The 19,835-nt window shown below is 56.4% G+C and overlaps 1 protein-coding gene across 2 annotated transcripts; it reads left to right on the top strand.

The window, feature by feature from the left end:
- Positions 1 to 1,596: 1,596 nt before the first annotated feature.
- Positions 1,597 to 15,582, top strand: Bgn (biglycan). 2 transcript variants are annotated; one of them, XM_074062477.1, is made up of 9 exons: positions 1,610 to 1,730; positions 5,176 to 5,301; positions 9,659 to 9,920; positions 10,308 to 10,420; positions 11,402 to 11,615; positions 12,265 to 12,375; positions 12,540 to 12,633; positions 12,813 to 12,951; positions 14,011 to 15,582. In XM_074062477.1, exons 3-9 carry the CDS (start codon positions 9,677 to 9,679, stop codon positions 14,206 to 14,208), a joined length of 1,113 nt encoding a protein of 370 aa, XP_073918578.1. In that variant the 5' UTR covers positions 1,610 to 1,730; positions 5,176 to 5,301; positions 9,659 to 9,676; the 3' UTR covers positions 14,209 to 15,582. The 2 variants fall into 2 exon arrangements, with proteins under 2 accessions (XP_073918577.1, XP_073918578.1); XM_074062476.1 differs by lacking the exon at positions 5,176 to 5,301 and having other exon boundaries at positions 1,597 to 1,730.
- The last annotated feature ends 4,253 nt before the right edge of the window (positions 15,583 to 19,835 follow it).

Here is a 19,835-nt window from a genome sequence, read left to right as displayed (position 1 = left end):
GCCAGAAATATTTGAGTATATGGGGCAGGGGATGTGGCTCAGTGACTGAGCACTTGCCTAGCATGCACAAGGCCCTGGGTTCCATCCCCAGCAGTGCAAAGACAAAAAAGAGAAAGAAAGAAGAACAAAGAAAAAGGCACGAACCAGCAGACAAAAGCAACAGCACTGACTGCAGCTCTAGTCTGCAGGCTGGTGTGCTGTCCGACCATGGAAACCAGAGAACCCATGGCTTTCCCCACACGCCCCACCCCTCATCTTCTCTGCAGCCTGGCTGTGAAGCTTCCATGCTGGCTGGTACCACAGCTAGGCCCTGAAGTGCTGCTGGCTCCAGGTGAGGCCGTCATGGGAGTCTCTGGCCTCTGTGTCCAGCTTGGGACATTCCAGACCCTACCCACTGACTGAGTGACAGGCACTCAGCTGGATAGAGACCCTCACCCCCTCATCCCTGCCCTCCCTCCAGTGGGCTTCCCTCCACCTCTGTCCCTTTGAGCTTGCCCTCCCACATGTAGTTTTCTTGTTTGCTCTCTTGCTACTCAATTCTCCTTTGGCAGATCTTGGTGTCACTCCCTGCTTTTGGTCTCACCTTTCATCTGGGGCCTCACCTTTGTGAGGAGAAGGAGTGAGACATCACTGGACAGGTAGGAGGTGCCTTGTTAGGAACCTGGGCTCACTAAGACCCTCTGGAAGTGGCTGAGGTTGGGCAGGCTGACCCAGATAGTCCCTGAAAGTGACCAGAGGAAATGCCCCCCCTTCCAGAGAGCAGTTATCATGTCCTGGGGGGCCTGCCACGATTGAGCAAGGAGGATGACTCTTCTCTGAATCAGCTTTCCCACTTCAGCTTCTCCTGCCTCTCAGCTTCTCCAAGGCCTCAGGGCAGGCAAGCCAGGGAGGTCCCAGAATCTGCTGGGCCCTCCTGCCAGCCCCCAGCTGACTCCCCTCCTGCTGTCATCCACACAGGACCATCACCTCTTTTTAAAGGAGGAAAGACTGGGGTGCAAGGGAGGGCTTACAGCAAGTCCAGGAACCTGGATCAAGCCCTTCCAGGAATCCACAACAGCTACCTCTCTGATCCCAGAGAGACCACCTCCTTGTTTCAGCCCAGGCAGAAAGAGGTTCTGGGAGGAATTAGGACAGAATTCCAGGAGCTGCTCACGGCCTAGCAATCTGAGGCCACCCTCCCCCTCATTCCCCTTCCATTTCTGCCCCCTCACTTTCTTCTGCCTGGCAGGGTGCCAGCAAGCGCCTCAGTGTCCCCATCTGGGCAGTGGAAAGTTTGACTCGCTAAGGCTGTGCCTGCCCAGAGACGCCAAGGGTCCTGGTGTATGTGTCCTTTCCAAGTGTGCCTGGGGGGGCAGGGCAGGGGGCATTATGGGGAGGGGTGCAGCTTAGCCCAGCCGCTTACAAGAAAATTGCTCCCTTTGAAGTTGCCAGGGGGGCGGGAAGCCTGCCCCTCTCTCCTACCCGCCCTCCCTTCCTCCCTCCCTCTTTGCTTTACCAGCCCTCTCCCTCCTGGCCTCCCTCTCCGCCCCCTCCCCGCCGTCCCCTCCCTGTCGGCCCGCCCGCCCGCCCAGCCTTTAGCCTCCCTCCCACCGCCTCTGTCTCCCTCTCTCCACGAACTGCCCAGGAGTGAGCAGCTGCTCTCGGTCAGCCCGGCCCAACAGACACACAGACGGCCTGACATCCTAGCCCAACAACTAGCCAGTCTGCACCTGGCTGCTTCCACTCCCCAGGTAGGACCTCTACCAACCCTGCACTGTCTCCACTGTCCCTGCACTGGTCTTCAATCTGCCCTCACTGTCCCATTCCTGGCTGTGCTGTCCTTTCATCAACCCAGAGATGCCTGCTGGCTGCCCCCCCCCCCCCGCAACAATCCCGCTGTCTCTCCTTCCCCAAACTTCCTGCTCTTCCCAGTGTCTGAAGCTCCACTGCCCCTTACTGCCTCTCCAGCCCCAGGGTCACCCGTGGTTTCCAAGGCACCCGCCACAGGCTCCCGGTCCATGCCCCTTCAACGCCACCCTGTGGCCCCCTTGGTCCTTGTCCCATTTGTGCTTCTTCTTCCCCACCCCCTTCCAGGAAACTTCCTCTTACCCTTCCCTTCCCTCTCCTCTCTGACTTTGCTCAATACTGAGCACTGTCCATCTCTTGTCTCTCCGCCTTGGGGTGTGGATGGGAGGGGGACTTCCCCTTGGCTGCTGCCCAGAGCATCACTGAGGGCAGGGCTGGGTGACTGGCATTGTGGCTCTACCAACAGCTCTGTCCCTTCACCACAAGACCCAGGCACACCCTCCACTTCTGCCAGCCTCACTCAGCACGCTCAATCTCACTCTGGGTCTTTGTGCCTGGCTGGGTCAGAGAGGCCCTACGGCACCCACGGAGCTCAGCACAGGAGCAGTCTCTACTTTCTCCTGGGCAAGGTGTGGATCCACAGAGCCTCAGCTGCAGGGGTCATGGGTGGGGCTGCCTCAGCCCTGTCTGTCCCTGGGACCCTCTGGAATTAGGACTCAGGACGAGGACTTAAAGGGAGGAGAGAAAAATCAGGCAACTATGCCATGTTCCTGGGGACAGTCCTGGCTTGGGGCCTTATAGGGGCCTGCCAAGGGAACCAGGAGAGGAAGTGAGAGAGAACAGAGCCATCTGGGTGTCCACCAAGTGTTGGGAAGGTTGGGGGATGAGAGCGCCCCCTCACTGCTCCATGGGCGGAGCCAGGTGCCTGTTTTCCCTTGAGCAGGAAGCCCCGGGCTTTGCAGGGCAGAGCCACAGGTGGGGCAGGCAGGGAAGATGTCACTTAGGCTAAGGACATTGTTCTCCAATAGTCTTCACAGGCGAGCCTGCTCTCCTGGCCACCCAGGCAGCTCAGGTCCCATCCTTAGGGGTCCTTGCCCCCATGCCTTGTCCCTCATCTGCCAGCTCTCTGCCCTGCAGTGACCAATTAAGACTGAGACAAGCCGGTGATGCTCCCTAGGTGCCAGGGGGTTCCCAGGGACCTACATCCAAGGGTGCACATGAGCACCTCCTGGTGACATACAGTTGCCTATGCTGTCCACACCCGGGGTGCCCTGGGCGGGCAGGGGTGACTTGCTGTGGAACATGCCTATGTATGGTTGTTGTGGGCCAAAGTGGGTGAGCCTTTGAGGGTAGGCCTGTGGGGGGTGTATTGACAGTAAGACTACCTCCAAGCCACTAGGCTGCAAGAACATGCTCTGAGCCAGGAGCAGAGAGGGCTCCCATGGCCAGCTGGCCAGCAGTGGGGCATGGCAGCCTGGCTTCTGTGGCCCACTTGTACACTGGCCCACCTTCCAGCCCCTCCAAGGATACAGGTTGCAGGGGGCATTCACTCTGCAACTGCTTCTGCACCCTGCCCAGAGCAGGGCCAGGGCCTATTGTGTGCGTGGGGAGTCTCCATGGGCTATGCTAGTCTTAGGGGCCCAGGGAGGAGTGATGCCAGCCCTCACCATCCTACACATGCAGGGTGACTTGCCAGCACTGGTTCAAACCTCTCCCCAGTCCCATCAGCAGCTCTGGGCTGTTGGAGGGTCACCAGTGGGGAAGGACTGGAAGAAAAAGGATGTTTTCAAAGCAAGAAAGAGCTTCCTTTAACAACATTCTGTAGTGCGATTCAAACAAGGCGAGTGCCCCTTCCAGTGACAGTGTCAAGTCCCCAGAAGAGGGATTTGTAATGAGGCCACTCAGCAGTTGGCACTTGGAGCCTTCCCAGAGGACTTTTAATTCCTTGGCGCCCTGTGTGGAGATGGGGTGGGGACAGGACTCCACCCCAGTCTCCCTACTTCCCTACTGTCTCCCCTTCCTGTAGAGACAGTATAGCACAGGTCTGTCCCAGGAGTCACTTGTCCTCCATCCCACAGGATTCTTAGCACACTTCCTTCACAGAGCTGTAGCCCCAGGGGCTTCCGATGTCCACCTAATGGAGCCTCTCACCTTCTGCACTCACCCCCGCCAACACCACTGATTAGTAGAAAAGTCTTCCCATGCCCACCATGACCCCTTATTGCTCCTCCTCTTTGGCTATTCCAGGGCCAGAGAGCTTGGTCCCTGCTCCAAGCTACCCCGCCCACCTTCCAGGCAGGCCACCATACCTCCACAGTCCTGGCAGCAGGCCCTCCCAGTGCACCCCAGGCCCATGGGTAGGAGGGAGTGTACCAGCACAGGGCTTCACTCACATCAAGCTGCTTGGACAGAGGTGGCTCTCCTCAAGCGCCCAGCCAGGGGCTAATGGGTGCAGGGTGGGCATGGGCCCCTCCATAGTCAGACCCAACCTGGGGTCCTGCCAGTTCTGGCTTTTCCCCTTCCCTGCATTGCCCCCCACCCTCACCCCCAGGGGCCTCCTGTCCCCTTGGGCTTAAACACTGGGTTGAGGGAGGTCAGGGACTTACAGCACACCTTGGCTACCCGGAGAGCCCTTCCTGCAAAACTTCTAGGGAGTAAGCAGAGGAGACTGGTCTAGGGGAATGGGGCAGGGGATAAGAGGGATAAGACAGGATGTGGCTCAGATCTGCCCCAAGTTCAGGCCCTTCTCCAGCCTTCCAGAAAGAACCAGCTTCCCAGGGTTCTCAGGAAAAGGCTGGAGCTTGCTGGCCCATCTCCTCTGGGGGACACGGGCCGTGCTTTGTTCCCTAGTTGTAGCTGACAGCTAGAAAGCCCCCAAGTCCTCGTTGGATATCTCTGAGGCTTCCAGGTGCAGCCCTAGTCCCCATCACTTCTTCTCCTGTTTTCTCATGGGCTTTAGGGGTGCCAGGCTGCAAGGAGCCCCAGTGGCCCTGGGAGGCCTGAAGATGGACAGGGTCCTGGCCTCCCTGGCTAATGAGTGACAGCTGGAACCCATCCCAGCCAGAGCCCCTGACAGAAAGCAGGGGAAATCTGGTGCTGGGGAGAGGCTGCAGGAAATCCTCGACCCAGGAAGAAAAGGGGTTCTCTGGCCCCTGGCTGCTTTCCTTTCCCAGCAGCGGAATTTGGCATGGGCAGACAGACACACAGACAGGCTGGTGGTGGAGTCCCAGCTCTAGTACTTCCTCGCTATGTGGTCTTGAACAAACTTTCAGCCTTGGTTTACCCCTTCATCAAGTGTTAAAAACATAACTTCCTTCTCATGGTCAACGGGGTGCGTGGGAGGGAGTGGCTAGGTAAAGAAATCATGTGAGTCCCCTGCTCTGTCATTAGGAGATGACAGCGTCCTCCCTCTTCCCCGAAGATTCTAGCACATGTCAAGTAGGAGCCCAGATTTCTTAAGAGAGTGGGAGAAGACATGAGGGCACTGGCCAAGGTGCAGAGGGACCAGGAAACCTAGTAAGTACTGCTAGCCGACTAGGGTTATCTGCTGTCTGACTCCTTTCCAGAGGCTTCTTATTGGCAGGTAGGACAGGAGAGAGAAGGCTCTCCTTTGGTGTGCTCAGTCACCTTGACACCTCCCGAGTGCCTCTGACATCTACACTCAGGTACAACCTGTCCCCCAAGTCTGATGGGGAACAGGACCCAACTCTTTCCAGTCACACCAGCAGTGCCAAGGCCACAGTGGGAGGAGCCCTGGTCAACCATGCTTGGGCATCTGCTCCCCTTACAGCATAAAGGCCCATGTGAGGCAATGGCCATGGGTTGTAGTCTAGGTGCAGATGAGGTGGGGCTCAAGGTACCCCTTCCAGTCCCCATCTCCACATGACCTTTGGCAGACCCACAGGCAGCACACATCCCTTCTGGTTGCCACTCAAGTGTAGGATGGATCCTTACGAGTAGGGTGGTAAGAGAGAGCAGACAGCAGGTCAGCTGTCAGCCTGCAGGTTGAAGCTGCAACTAGAGAGAGGGTTTTAGCAACCAGAGAGCAGGGAAGAAGGGCACCTAGTGTCACCTGTCTCCCTCTCACCCCTTCCCACCCACGCAGTCCCAAGGGCTTAACAGGGTTGGGTGGAAGGTGACACACTTATTTATCAGAGATCCTCTGGGCTAAGGCTGCAGAGACCGCGCCTGGTGTCTTGGCAGCTACCCACCACACATCTGCAGGCAAGCTCCCAGAGCCCGCCAGACCTCAAGTTTTGCTCCCGCCGCCCTTGGCCTGGCCTGAATGCCTGGCACGGCCTCTCCATGTTCTCAGAGGCTGCCAGCGCGTCTTGTTTAGCTGTGACCTGGAGCAATCCTGCATGGAGCACTGCGCTGGCTTTCAGAGGGGCAGACAAGGAGGGCCCTATTAGGGTGGTGGCATAGACTCCAGGAAGCCCAGCCCCTTCCCTCACTCACACCTGCGGTCGCCAAGCTGAGGCTCACCACCATAACCACTTCTTTCCTTTGCTCTGAGGAGGTGGCGTCCAGCAAATTCAGAGCTGCCTTTGATGGAACTTAAGGACACATCCAGGGAGACCGATGAAGAGAAACTGAGGTCCAGAGGCCTCAGTGATAGAGGGACTTGTCGTAGGTCTCACAGTCTGTCCACAGGACACACCTGTTTCTGGGGCTGCGGCCCTGCTTGGAGATGGGTGGGGCTCAGTGTGAGAGGTAGGGAGAAGGGAGGCACTGAAACTATGTACAGCACCCCCCACCTTCATCATCACCATCACCACGCTTGGAGATTCTTTCCCCAGGTTGTCTGCATTGCCTACTTGTGAGCCCAGAGCCCTTCACCAGCTAACCCCCACCCATGGGCCAGAGCCAAGGCTGTAAGATCAGGGTCTGAAGTCACAACTGGTCTCCAAGTCTTAGGCTGAGTGAACTGAGTGACTTGGGAGAAATCAGTTTCCTTAAGGCCTTGGTTTTCTCATTCATCAAGTGGGGCTACTGATTGTGCTGACGACAGGAATACCTTCCTTTTGGGCTCCAGCAGGCTCTTTGTCTGGTATGTCCCTCCTCTGCAAAGTTCTCTGAGGGGAAATTGGGGCTGTGCCAGGAAGCTCATGTGGCCCCCACCCCTTCAGCCATGAGCCCTGAAAAATCTGCCAAACTTCATCCTGTCTTCATCACAGGGCACTGGTGTACGGGCCTCAAAGCCCTCAGCCTCTCACCCCTCGGGGTGAATCTGAACTGGAGCCATTGGGCAGAGGGTTGGGCCCGTCTCTGCACCCCTGTCAGTCCCTTGGGGACCCCTGCACCTACATCAGGCATGGCTTCTCTGAACTGGTAAACTTCCTCAAAAGAATCCCATGAGCCCCTGGGGCCTCAATGACTGGTCCTTCCCGTATATTGTCTTCCCTGGTGGAGAGGGTCCACCCCTTAAACAGGCTGTCCACTTTCCTGGCAGTGCCTGTGGAGAAGTATCATCTCCTGCATGTCTGGGAGGCTGTGTGGAGACTCCTCAGAGGCTCTGTGAAGACCTTGGGCCACCGTGTGGATCCAGGGGCCCTAGGTTGGCCACAAGTAGATGGTCCTCTGCCCCATCTTCCCCATTGCTCTGGCCTCTCCACACTGCCTCCCCTAGGCCTGGCCTGGTCAGACTGCCCCACCCCCACCTATCCAGACTGTGGATCCCAGAGCCTTCCAGGGAGGGTGGGAGGACAGGCATTCCAGTCCTGACTCATTCTCCTGTGAGGTAGCAGCTTCGGCTTGGGCAGCAGCTGGGAAGGCTCCTCCCTCACTCCCATTCCATCTGCTCTCCTACCTTGGGCCTCCCCCTCCTGCTCTCTCACTGCTCCTGCTTTTCCTTCCGGCCCTTGGGTGCCCAACAGCACCTGGACGAGGGTCCCACTCGTGGTGGCAGGTACGGGAGGCCCTACCCAGCCCAGCCTTACCTTGAAGGCTGCAAACTGGGGGGAAGAAAGGAAGCATCGCTTAGGTAGGCGAGCATGGGTCTTTCTGCCTACTTGGGGCCAAGAACTTCTGGAGGGGTCCTGTGGGGCCCACTGGGCCTGCTGGGACCGGCAAGCCTTGGGTGTGATTGGAGCATCTCTAGGCTTCTTCCAAGGAGTGAGGGAAGTTGGGCAGTCCCCCAGCAGGGGGCTCCCTATGACCTCAGGAATCAGCAGCAAGCCCACTTCTGGATGTGAGAGGGAAGCAGAGCTAAGCCTTGGGTTCTGCCCTTCATTTTGCTGTATGACCTTCGGGGCTCGGGAAGGCTGCTCCACTTCCTCTTAGAAGTTGCTGCCACTCTGCCCTCCACATAGGGTCCTCTGTGTTTGGTATGGTCGAGGGCCAAGGCAAACCACATGAGCCACTCAGGGGAACATGTGCCTGTGGATCCTCCCTGGAGTGTTCAAGCAACAGCAGACACCCAGTTTTCTCCTGGGATTGACGGCAAGTGGAGGTGCAGTGCATGTGTCCAGACCCAACCAAGCTGTGAGGTGGCTCCAGGCCCCCAGCCACAGGTGGTGAGAACTCCAAAGCAGTAGCCCACAACAGCCAACCCAGTCCAGCCCCCTTGTCCCATGGGCCTGCAAGCTGCTTCCTCAGGGCCCCCTTGTTCCTTTTCCTCCAGCACTTGGGCTCAGGGGACTTACCTTGCCTAGTGGGAGTCCCAGATGAGGACTTCCTTGGACTGGGGCTGCTTTGAGTCTGCAGGAGGCCCCTGGTGCCCAGCTGGGCTCCCTGTCCATAGATGCACCCAGGCAATCCCAGATACCTAAGCCTGGGAGGTAAGCGGGACATTTTTCCTATATAACAGATGGGGAGACTGAGGCCAGGATAGAACCTGGGCCTTTGCTAGGATGTCAGGAAAGTGGGGGTAGTATGAGAGGCCTTTTCCTGTACGACGTGTTCTAGGCTTCAATGCAGACAAGCCCCTGGACAGGGGGCAGTGTCTGATGAAGAAGGAAGATCAGGCAGATGTGAGTGCTGGGGGCAGGCTCAGGCAGAGCAGCGTCTCACCACCCCTACCCCACTGCCTCAGCCTGGGGGGCCTCCAGACAAGCCTGACCCTGCCCTGCCACCCTGGCAGCAGCCTGCTTCCCTTGGGAGCCTCTCCAGATACCAGGGTCATGGGCACAAAGGAAGGGCAGGGGCTGATCTGGGAGCTACAACCTCTGTAGGCTGAGGTCCTGGGGGACAAAGTGAAGGAGAGCAGGGTGTTATTCTCCCCTCCCCCTGGGGGACCTTTGCTTAGAGCTGCCCACGGTCTGGGAGGCTGCTCCTCTCTTTCCCCAGGCTGCCTCCAGTGCCTTGACCTCTGGACCTTCTCAAAGACATGTGGGTACGGTGGAGGGGGCCCAGGCAGGGAAGGAAATGACTCATGGGTCGCCTAATTAAACTAATTGCATCCAAATTGCCCTGAGCCTTGAACTCTGGGTGGCCTGCAGGGGCCAATGGCTGGGTTTCCCCTCTGCCTCCTCCACTTGGCCTCACTGACACCACCCCCCAACACACACACACACACACACACACACACACACACAGGCTCTGGCTGACTCAGTGGTGGTGGTGGTAGGGAGCACAGCCTTGCACTAATTGGGAAGATATTTCATTGCCCAGTGAAACCAAGTCCTGCCAGGGAAGGGGAAGCAAGTGGAAAGAGGTGCTCCCCTGGCCAATCAGCACTCCCATCCTGCCTGGTGCCTCCTGCTCACACCTCCCTCTGCCACCTCACTCCTAGGACTGGCCATCCATGTTGAGGGATTGGGGACATACTGCCAACACACACAAATAGAGAACACCAGTCACTGGTGCTAGGGAGGCGGGCAGTGAAGGGCCTGAGGGTGGTGCTGGTGCTGACCAATGGTCCCTCGTCCTTTAGCCCCCAGGCACATCCACCATGCGGCCCCTGTGGCTCCTCGCTGTGTCTCTGCTGGCCCTGAGCCAGGCCCTGCCCTTTGAGCAGAAGGGCTTCTGGGACTTCACCCTGGACGATGGGCTGCTCATGATGAATGATGAGGAGGCTTCAGGAGCTGATACAACCTCGGGCGTCCCCGACTTGGACTCCCTGACACCCACTTTCAGCGCCATGTGTCCTTTTGGCTGCCACTGTCACCTGCGGGTTGTTCAGTGTTCTGACTTGGGTCAGTCCCTGGGCAGTTGGGTTGGGGAGTGTGCAGGGGGGCATAGGCCCAGCCTGAGAACCCCTTTTAAAGGGAACACATGCCCTTCCTATGGGATTAGCATGGAAGGGCGGGGGCAGGGCCAGGGAGAGCCCACAGAGGCTGCGGGATCATGATGTGAGTGTGTGAAGGTGTCCAGCTGTCTGACTGCAAGCAGAGTCTGCAAGCTCTGGAGATTGCACACCCATTAGTGGCAGAATCCCTATGTTTGTGCCAGTATTCCTGTGTGTGTGTGTGTGTGTGTGTGTGTGTGTCCCCATGTGCATGGGTGTCCCCACCCTCCCATTACAGTTGTGATAGCAGAATGGGTGGCCCCATGCTCATACTGGTGATGATGCTGGTCCCCAGGTTTGAAAACTGTGCCCAAGGAGATCTCACCTGACACCACACTGCTGGACCTGCAGAACAATGACATCTCTGAACTTCGCAAGGATGACTTCAAAGGCCTCCAGCATCTCTACGTAAGGCCCCCTTTCCCACCTCACCCTTTCTGAGGAGCTGGGAGGAGTTGGGAAGTCTGCAGCTGGGGGGGGGTATGCACATAGGTACATGTGTGCACATATATGTGGGGTATGCACATAGGTACATGTGTGCACATATATGTGGGGTATGCATATAGGTACATGTGTGCACATATATGTGGGGTATGCACATAGGTACATGTGTGCACATATATGTGGGGTATGCACATAGGTACATGTGTGCACATATATGTGGGGTATGCACATAGGTACATGTGTGCACATATATGTGGGGTATGCACATAGGTACATGTGTGCACATATATGTGGGGTATGCACATAGGTACATGTGTGCACATATATGTGGGGTATGCACATAGGTACATGTGTGCACATATATGTGGGGTATGCACATAGGTACATGTGTGCACATATATGTGGGGTATGCACATAGGTACATGTGTGCACATATATGTGGGGTATGCACATAGGTACATGTGTGCACATATATGTGGGGTATGAGAAGAGCCTGGGAACCCATACGATCCTGAGAAAAATCTGGAGCTGGCTTGGCTGCAGGAGCTCCCAAGGTTGTGGATCATGTGTGTGCGTGCAAGACAAGCTCATTCAGATCAGTTTCCTTTTTGGTTGAAAACTTTTCATCTTATTGGTTCCTCCCAGGGACACAGAAAGAACAGATTTCATTATAGCCAATATGCAAGTGGGGAAACTGAGGTGCAGAGAAGCAGAAGGCTGTACTAGACCGTAGTGGCATTGCAGGAGTTTGGAGCGAGGCCTGAGTGCTGCTTCCTTCTCTGCTCTCTGCTCACAAGCACAGACTGACTTCCTTGAGGCCAAACCAGGCTCTGACATCTCTCAAGTGCTGTCAACAATGAGAACAGGAGTCAGAGGAGGAAGGGAGAGAAGGGCAGGTGGGGTGAGGAGTTGGGGCGTTCACCTCCATCACCTACCCTGCCTCAGGCCCTAGTCCTGGTGAATAACAAGATCTCCAAGATACATGAGAAGGCCTTCAGCCCCCTACGGAAGCTGCAGAAGCTCTACATTTCCAAGAACCACCTGGTGGAGATCCCTCCCAACCTGCCCAGCTCCCTGGTGGAGCTCCGTATCCATGACAACCGCATCCGCAAAGTGCCCAAGGGCGTGTTCAGCGGGCTCCGGAACATGAACTGCATTGGTGAGCGCAGCCCCAGCTCATGACAGCCCCCACCCAGCAGCTGGCAGAAGGGAATCAGGGAGAGGGAACCTCTTCCCACTAGGACAGCAGGGGCCTGCGGGGAGGAGCCTAGTAGCCCTCACAGATTGTTCCGTGTCTCAGGGCATGGTGAAGGGACAGTGGGGATGGCTTTAAAGACTTGGTTCAAGAAAGAATCTCAAAAAGAGTCTAAAGAAAGTCAGGTGTGTTTCTAGAGCACCCCGCCCCCAATTTGGGTGATCACTGTGGCTAAAGGGAGCATACAGGACTGGGCTGGCAGAGAAGGGACAAGGGCTCAAGCACTGCACAACCAAGGCCAGCTGGAAGGACTAGGTTGCTTCCAGGGAGCCCCATCTTTATCTCTGGGTGTCCTCACTTTCCTTTTGCTTCCCTTCTCCTAGAGGCCAAGACCAGGGCCAGGGCCCGTGGGATTAGTAATCTTAAACAGCTGGGGTTTGCAATTAGCTGGGTAGATTCATGGAACTGCTTTCAGGAGGCTGGGGTGGGGAGGAAGCCACCAATCTGCATACCTATCAGGCGAGCCGGAGCCTAAGACCAGAAACTGACAGGTCCTGGTGGGTGTGCAGAGTGTCTCTGGCTGGCTCCAGATCTGACAAGACTTCTCTCCTAGAGATGGGTGGGAACCCCCTGGAGAACAGTGGCTTTGAACCTGGAGCCTTTGATGGCCTGAAGCTCAACTACCTGCGCATCTCAGAGGCTAAACTCACCGGTATCCCCAAAGGTAGGAAGGTGGTCCTGCCATCCTACCCTGCCTCACCAACAGGAGCACAGACTGGGGTGACCTGCCCAGTATAATTGAGGTAGAGCTCAGCAGGGTCCCCTCTCACCTCTGCACCCCATCCCCAGCACCTATGTTCACCTCTGATCACCCTCTTTTCTGGCCAGATCTCCCCGAGTCTCTGAATGAACTCCATCTGGACCACAACAAAATCCAGGCTATTGAGCTAGAGGACCTGCTCCGCTACTCCAAGCTGTACAGGTGGGGCTGAGGCAACTGGCGGGGCGGGGCGGGGCGGGGGAGGAGGCGTAGGGGAGCTGTAGGTTTCTATCAGCCAGAGAGGCTCAGGGCATGGGGTGGGGCAGGAGTCCCCCCAGATCTTGTCCCATGGTCCTTCTCCCCTCCAGCCTCTGTGTACCTCTTTATTCACCCGTCCACAGGCTGGGCCTGGGCCACAACCAGATCCGTATGATTGAGAATGGGAGCCTGAGTTTCCTGCCCACCCTGAGGGAACTGCACCTAGACAACAACAAGCTGTCCAGGGTGCCCGCGGGGCTTCCGGACCTCAAGCTCCTCCAGGTGAGAGCCGCCGTCTAAGACTGAAGCCAGGGTAGAGAGCAGAACAGATCCTGGCATGTCACTTGCCAGTCACTTCTGCTCTCTGGGTCCCATCTCCTCATCTAGGAAGGAGCAGTGTCCAATCTTCCTCCCTCCAACCTGTGGGCACCCTCCATCCGTGGGGTTCTCTCAGCGGCCTCCATCGCTAGCTTGGCTTCTAGCCACATGGGTGAACTTGATTTTGCCCAAGCTGCTCTGGGCCTGAATCTCTTTCTCAGTTCCATTCACAATGGTAGGAGCACTGCCATCCTTACCAGTCATCCAGCCATGCCTGGCAGCACAGCTTCTACAGCAACATGGCCCACACCAGGCTGAGCGCGCCCTCTAGCGGCCAGTGACCTCTGCCACCAGTGAGCCAGCCTCCTGAGCCATGCTTGTACCCTTCCTCCCCAAGAGGCTTCAGGAATGGGGGTGTGCTGCTAGAAGGCGAGCGTCTCTGAGGACTGGCAGGAAGAGGAGAGCACCCTGAAGGTTCTTCTTCCTCTCATGCCCCCCAAGTCTCCAAAGTGAGAGAGTACTCCCCTGGGGGCAGGTCTGGAGCCTAGGGAACCCAGAGGGAGGACCAGGTGCCTTCTGTGAGCCCGAGGCACCATCTTCCTAAATAGATGTCATGTCAGAACCAATGCTCACTTCCTACAACCTCACTCCACCTAACACAAGCCCACCATGACATCCCCAGCCCAGCCTTCAACTGTCCCCCACCTTCCACTCACCACACACCCTACCTGATCCCCTTATCCTGGTCTCTGGTCACAGACCAGTATCCCAATCATGGCCAACACCTACCATCAAACCTCAGTTTCCTCCCCGTAGCCTTCAAAAGGTAGTGTGGACGTACTATAATAAAATGATGCCCAGGAAGCAGCCAGTGGAACCCAACATGGAGGCAGGCCCTAGGCTTCCTCCATCTTCTCTCCATTTTGCCTGCAACCCACAGCACCCGCCCAGGCTGGAACAGACTGGGAAAGGGTGTGAGACAACTGGGCCCTGAGAGTCTCTACCACATCCCTCTGTCCCCAGGTGGTCTATCTGCACTCCAACAACATCACCAAGGTGGGCGTCAACGACTTCTGCCCCATGGGCTTCGGGGTCAAGCGAGCATACTACAATGGCATCAGCCTCTTCAACAACCCTGTGCCCTACTGGGAGGTACAGCCAGCCACCTTCCGCTGCGTCACTGACCGCCTTGCCATCCAGTTTGGCAACTACAAGAAGTAGAGGCAATGGCAGCCACCATGGTGACCTAGTGGGGGGGTCTCTTAGGAACACAGCCAGCTGTCCCAGAGGGGAAGGCAAAGCGAGGAAACAAAGCCCCCACCTTTGGTCCCTGACCCCAACTCGCTGCCCCATCACAGCCTCTCCCTGGCTCCCAAGCATGCAGGTCGACACAAGGCCTGGCCCTCATCACTTGCTCCCCTCAGCTCCAGAGATGCGCCACTCGCCAATGGGGCCACTCAGAGGTGCCCCCACGATTACCCTCAAAGCCAATTGTGCGAGGCTCCAGCCTTAGGAAAAGTTGGTCCATGGGTCAGCAGGGCAGAAGGGGTTAGGAATGGAGACAGTGGACTTTGCCATGGCCACCACCTCATCCAAGCACACGTTCCTCTTCTTTCTCATATGCTGTAGTCTTCCAGTTCTCCTGGGTCCTGCCTGCTGCTCTTGGCCTTTGGTTCCTCCACTTCAACAAGTTCATCGCCTGTCTATCCCAGCTACCTTGTCCCTCTGGACCAATTCAATCTCAATCTCAATCTCTCTCCTCTCTTCTCTCTTCTCGCTTCTCTCTCCTCTCTCCTCTCTCCTCTCTCCTCTCTCCTCTCTTCTCTCCTCTCTCCTCTCTTCTCTCCTCTCTCCTCTCTCCTCTCCTCTCTCCTCTCTCCTCTCCTCTCTCCTCTCTCCTCTCCTCTCTCCTCTCCTCTCTCCTCTCCTCTCTCCTCTCTTCTCTCTCTTCTCTCCTCTCTTCTCTCTCTTCTCTCTTCTCTCTTCTCTCTCCTTTCTCCCCTCTCTCTTCTCTCTTCTCTCCTCTCTTCTCTCTCTTCTCTCTTCTCTCTCCTCTCTCCCCTCTCTCTCTTCTCTCTTCTCTCTCTCCTCTCTCTCTCTCTCTCTCTCTCTCTCTCTCTCTCTCTCTCTCTCTCTCTCTCTCTCTCTCTCTCTCTCTCTCTCTCACACACACACACACACACACACACACACCATGACCCCCCTGCCCTGGGCTGGTTCTGCTTTCTGTGCTTTCTGTCTCACAGGTCCCTGCCCAGCTCCTGATCAAACAAGCCTGGGGGCAGCTGCCTCCCTGCCCTACCCAGCCCTGGAGGGGGCTGGAAAGTGGAGGCCCAGAACCCTGCATAGATTCCTCCAGGAGGTGGCCATGCTTCACTATCAAGAGGGGGAGTTTTCTATCCCCTATGAGAGGCCCAGCATGCCATCAGAATCCCAAGCTCCAGTTTTCATTGGCCCCTATCCTCTCCCTGAGGTGCCTTGGTCCCCCTCCCTCGCCTTCTGGTCCCTGCTGTGCTATGAGCAGTCACACCCAGCCCGAGGAGGGCTGCTTCTGAGGTCGGCTGTCTTTCAATTAAAGAAACACTGTGCAATGTGGTTCTGTGTGCACTACTTCTGGGGCTACTTCCTAGGCTCTGCCTCTCCATGCCCCCTCTGAGCCCTGGGCTTTTCTGCTATCCCAGCCCTCAGATCCAGGGCTGGAAAGAAGGTCCCAAGTGACCTGGCAGAAGGCCCAGGGGCTAGCTACTTCCTCCTCCCTTCAAGGCACTTCCATGGCCCCAACTGTCCTTAAGCTGGGCTCCAGAAGCAGGCCAGGCCTGGCATGTGCCCTTCCAGAGTGGTGCATTTGTCAAGCACCTGCCAGTTATAGGGCACCAGGCTGGTCCCCCTCCAGCCATCAGGAGGGGAGCCTTGGCATCCAAGAAGGGCCCTGGTCTGTCTGTCTTGATGGAAGTGGGGGCTCAGAAGAATTGCAGTCAGAGCTGTGGCCGCACCTGTGGTAATATTTGGGAAAGGGCAGAGGGGATGGGGCCCTGTGGAGTACTGAGACACCCACCTGTGCTGGCTTGACTTGGGTTCCCCCCAACATTCCCATAGGTCTCACTAGGGGCCAGGTTGCAGTGTGTGGACTCTGGATGCCGAGAGAGGGCCCAGCTCCAGGCCAGGGAAGCCTGGAATCTGGGTGCACAAGGCTTGCCCACAAAGAGTCAGTCCCCAGAGCAACACCTCCAAGTGGAGGCAGGCCTAGTGGGCTCAGGTGGCCCCAGGCTAAGCCTGCAGTTCTTCCCTGTGTCCAGCACACGGGGCCTCCTGCTCAGCTTGTGGGAGCTGGGGCTTCCCTGGGCAGCTACAGGCAACCAGCAAAAATAGAGCAGACAGAGCCCAGTGAGCCACAATCCAGGAGAGGTGGAGCCCAGAGGCACTGTGTGTGGCTACTTGCACACCGCCATGCCCTTACGCCTGGCCTAGCACCCAGGGCACCCAGTGTCCCCAGGTTTTTCCTTTCTGGGATGGGAGGTATCAGTCAGCGTGATGGCCCAGCGATAGAATATGTCAATGGCAGCATCATAGCACTATTCTGGGGCATGTGTTCCACAGCCTGGCAATCTCTGCTGAGCTGGGCAGGCACAGGGCAAGGGCACTGGCCAGGGGCCAGGAGTCAGGGCTTCAGTCAAGTCCCCATGCTGGTGGGAAGGAGGGGCAGCCTGCACCAGGAGCCAGCAGAGATAGAAAGCTGGAACCATGTGTGTTTCTCTGTGGGGATCAGGGTGTGCATTCTGCAGGTCCAACACAGCCCCACTGGACCTCTGTCTTCTCTTCCTGCCTCCCTCCCACTCTGCTTTCCCTTCCTTTCCTCCATTTCCCTCTCATTTTATGAAACTTCACCAAGCCCATATCCTACATGTACCAGCTCAGGGACACAGTAGGGCAGTGGTGCCTTGACAAGCTCAGGGGACAAGTGTGACACAGATGGTAAGTGCAGAAGAAGGACTCCACGGGCAGTGCCCACACTGCCCAGACTAGAGGCCATGAGCCACTCAGGCAGAAGCCTACAAGCTTGTGGTCGTGGTAGAAAGGTGGGCTCCACTCTTGGAGCACTTGGTCTTGACCACAGTGTGAAAATGAATTCCTTAGCCTCACTTTATTATCAAATGTATTGCAAACCATTGGGTCATAATCATAATTTACAAGTCCCCACAGTGACAGCCAGATTATCCCCTGCGATCCAGCAGCCCCCATGTTGACTTTCAGTGGGCTGGAAAGCATACTGTTACGCTCTGGACCCTGGCTGTGGTCAAAAGAAGCCCCAGGGTGAGGAAGCTGCAGAGCACTGGGCTAGTGTGCACTGAGCCAGGGGAAAGGAAAAATGGAGCCCAGGGTACAAGTACCAGCCCAACATTTGCTCGAGCAGGAGCCCCTGGACTTGGGGGCAGATCGTATGTGGAGTGAAAGGAAGGGAGTAGGCAAGGTGGGATGTGGGGTTATGATATCTTGATGGCCTGACACACTGAGCAGAACACAAGGTGGGAAGAGGAAGAGAGCCATGAGGAACACCTCCTGAAGCAGGGAGCATCAAGGCTGTTGGTATGTACAGGTGTAGTTCAAAGCAGGAGCCAGCTGGGGCAGCCATCAGAGCACATATGGACACACACACACAAATGCACATATACATAAACACATGCACACGTACAAACACAGAGACACGTGGATGCAAATATGCACAAAAGTCATATATATAAACATGTACACATATATAAACATAAACACAGGGCACACATGAACACATGCACACGTGCACACATAGAAACACTAACACATGCACACGGGAATACACGCAGTAACACTCACAGGAGCGGCTCACTTGGGGAGGGCTGTTCTATGAATGGAGCAGCCACCAAGGAGTGACCTTTGACGGGCATGGGGTTGGGATAATGGATATTTCCAAGCACTTACTGTAGGTCAGGTGCCTTTTTGGATATGGTGGGCCCAGCTGGAGCCTAAGCCAAATCCACTGCTTGGGTTTAGACAAGTCGGAGCTTGTAAGAAGGGCATCCAGCCAGGCATCCTGGGCCAGGTTCCTGACAGGGCAGGGCCCCTTGGGGAAGCAATACCTCCTTGAAGTGTCTGAGAGGGAAGATGGGGGGCCTGAGAGCCAAAGTAGCAGGGCTGCTCTGAGAACATGGTGACAACATTCATCCATCCTTGAACCTCCTCCTCCAACCAGGCTCTGTCCCAGAGGGCTCTCATCTTGGGAAGATGGGGGCCAGAGGAAGAGGCAAAGGCCCTTCTATTCTGGACACATGGGGCACCATCACCAGGGCAGAGTCCTCGGTTTTCATTGGTTTCTGGAAGGGCACAGAGCCCAGGAAAGCTTGGGTGCTAAAGGGCCCCGGTGCTTGCTGCACAGAGGTGGCCAGAAAAAGGGTCAGGCCCCCCCAGAGACTAAGCTGGTCCCCAAGGTTGGAGCCACGCAAGGGTGGTGCTCAGCCGTTGTATGTGCACTCACACGTGCACACACACGTACACCCACACGTACACCAAAGCCAACCAGAGTCTTCCTGAACTTTAAGGTGTGGAGCCTATTGAGACCAAGCAGGCTGGGAGACCAAAGGTGCACAGAAGACAGAGCTTTGCAGAGGGAAGCTCCTCAGTGGCCCATTTGGGTCTAGTGTGAGGGTCCTGGGGCTGTTGTGACAAATGCCCACAGACCAACTGGCTTAAAGCAGCATAGATTTATTCCCTTATGGTTCTGGGAGCCAGAAATCCAAAGTCAAGGTTTTGGCAGGGCCGTGCTTCCCCTGAAGATCCAGGGGCGTATCCTTCTTGCCTTTTCCGACTTCTGGGACTCCAGGTGTTCCTTGGCTTGTGGCTGCATCACAGAACCTCCGCTGTCACATGGCTTTCTGCTGTGTGTGTGCTGTGTGTGCGCCTGTGAAATGATACTTGTCGTTGCATACAAAGCCTTCCCAGATAATCCAGGATAATCTCCCCATCTCAAGACCCTTAATTACATCTGCAAGGACCTCATTTTCAAATAAGATCACATTTCAGTTCTGGGGGCAAGGATAAAGACAGATCTTTGGGCGAGTTTTCAACCTGCTGCAGGTGTTCATTGACCTGGTGGCTCTGGAGTCTTGGGGAGGGAGGCTGTGATGTCACCCAGTGGGTGTCCAGCCAGAGGGGCCTCAACTTCTGGGCCAGGCCAAGGAACTGCTGTTCCAGAGGAGGCTGTGATAATGACACCAAAAGTGACAGGAGGGAAATTGGGCAAGGAGGGGGCATCAGTCAGAGGTGAAGGGAGCAGGGCCAGGCAGCTGTAGCGTCCATGGAGAGGAGGGGCCTGGAGGTAGAGCAGTAGCTGAGTTGGGGGGAGTGAGGATTTTAAAGACAGCTGGAGAAAGATGCATGCTGAGACCGGAGTGAGTGTGTGGGAAAAGTGAGAGCGGATGCTGGGTATAAGGAAGCCAAGCTAGAGGGCAGGGCTTCTTCCTGTAGGTTTTCTTTCTTAGTCTGAGAGAACCTTTAAGGTTGGCCTTTGAGGTTGGCCTTTGAGGTTGTCTGGGAGGAGTCACTGACAATGTATTGAGGCCTCTTCACTCCCAGGCCTGGGCTCACTGCCCCCTCCTGGCTTCACGTCCCCAAGCTGGGGACCAACCAACTTGAACCCTAAAAAGAAGGCCATCCTTTCTCCTGGTCATTAGCTATTTGGGGACCACAATTTGGTAGGGACTAGAACTTCCATGACACTTTGTTCCTTGGCCATCTGACCTTAGCCTTGGGACTCATCATGAAGTGGTATGGGATAGCCACTTCTGGGCTGAGCCAGCCCTGGACAGTGTCTGGGCACG

Source organism: Castor canadensis, chromosome X (assembly GCF_047511655.1).
Source record: "Castor canadensis chromosome X, mCasCan1.hap1v2, whole genome shotgun sequence".
NCBI classification, from domain to species: domain Eukaryota; kingdom Metazoa; phylum Chordata; class Mammalia; order Rodentia; family Castoridae; genus Castor; species Castor canadensis.
The sequence above is the reverse complement of the archived record's forward strand: the minus strand, read 5'-3'. Positions and strand labels throughout refer to the sequence as shown.

Excerpts from the sequence above, each read along its gene's own strand:
- Bgn (XM_074062476.1), top strand. The coding sequence starts at position 9,677 with ATGCGGCCCCTGTGGCTCCTCGCTGTGTCTCTGCTGGCCCTGAGCCAG. Across the intron at positions 12,634-12,812 it reads CGCTACTCCAAGCTGTACAG|GCTGGGCCTGGGCCACAACC; the intron begins GTGGGGCTGAGG and ends ACCCGTCCACAG. Across the intron at positions 12,952-14,010 it reads CGGACCTCAAGCTCCTCCAG|GTGGTCTATCTGCACTCCAA; the intron begins GTGAGAGCCGCC and ends CTCTGTCCCCAG.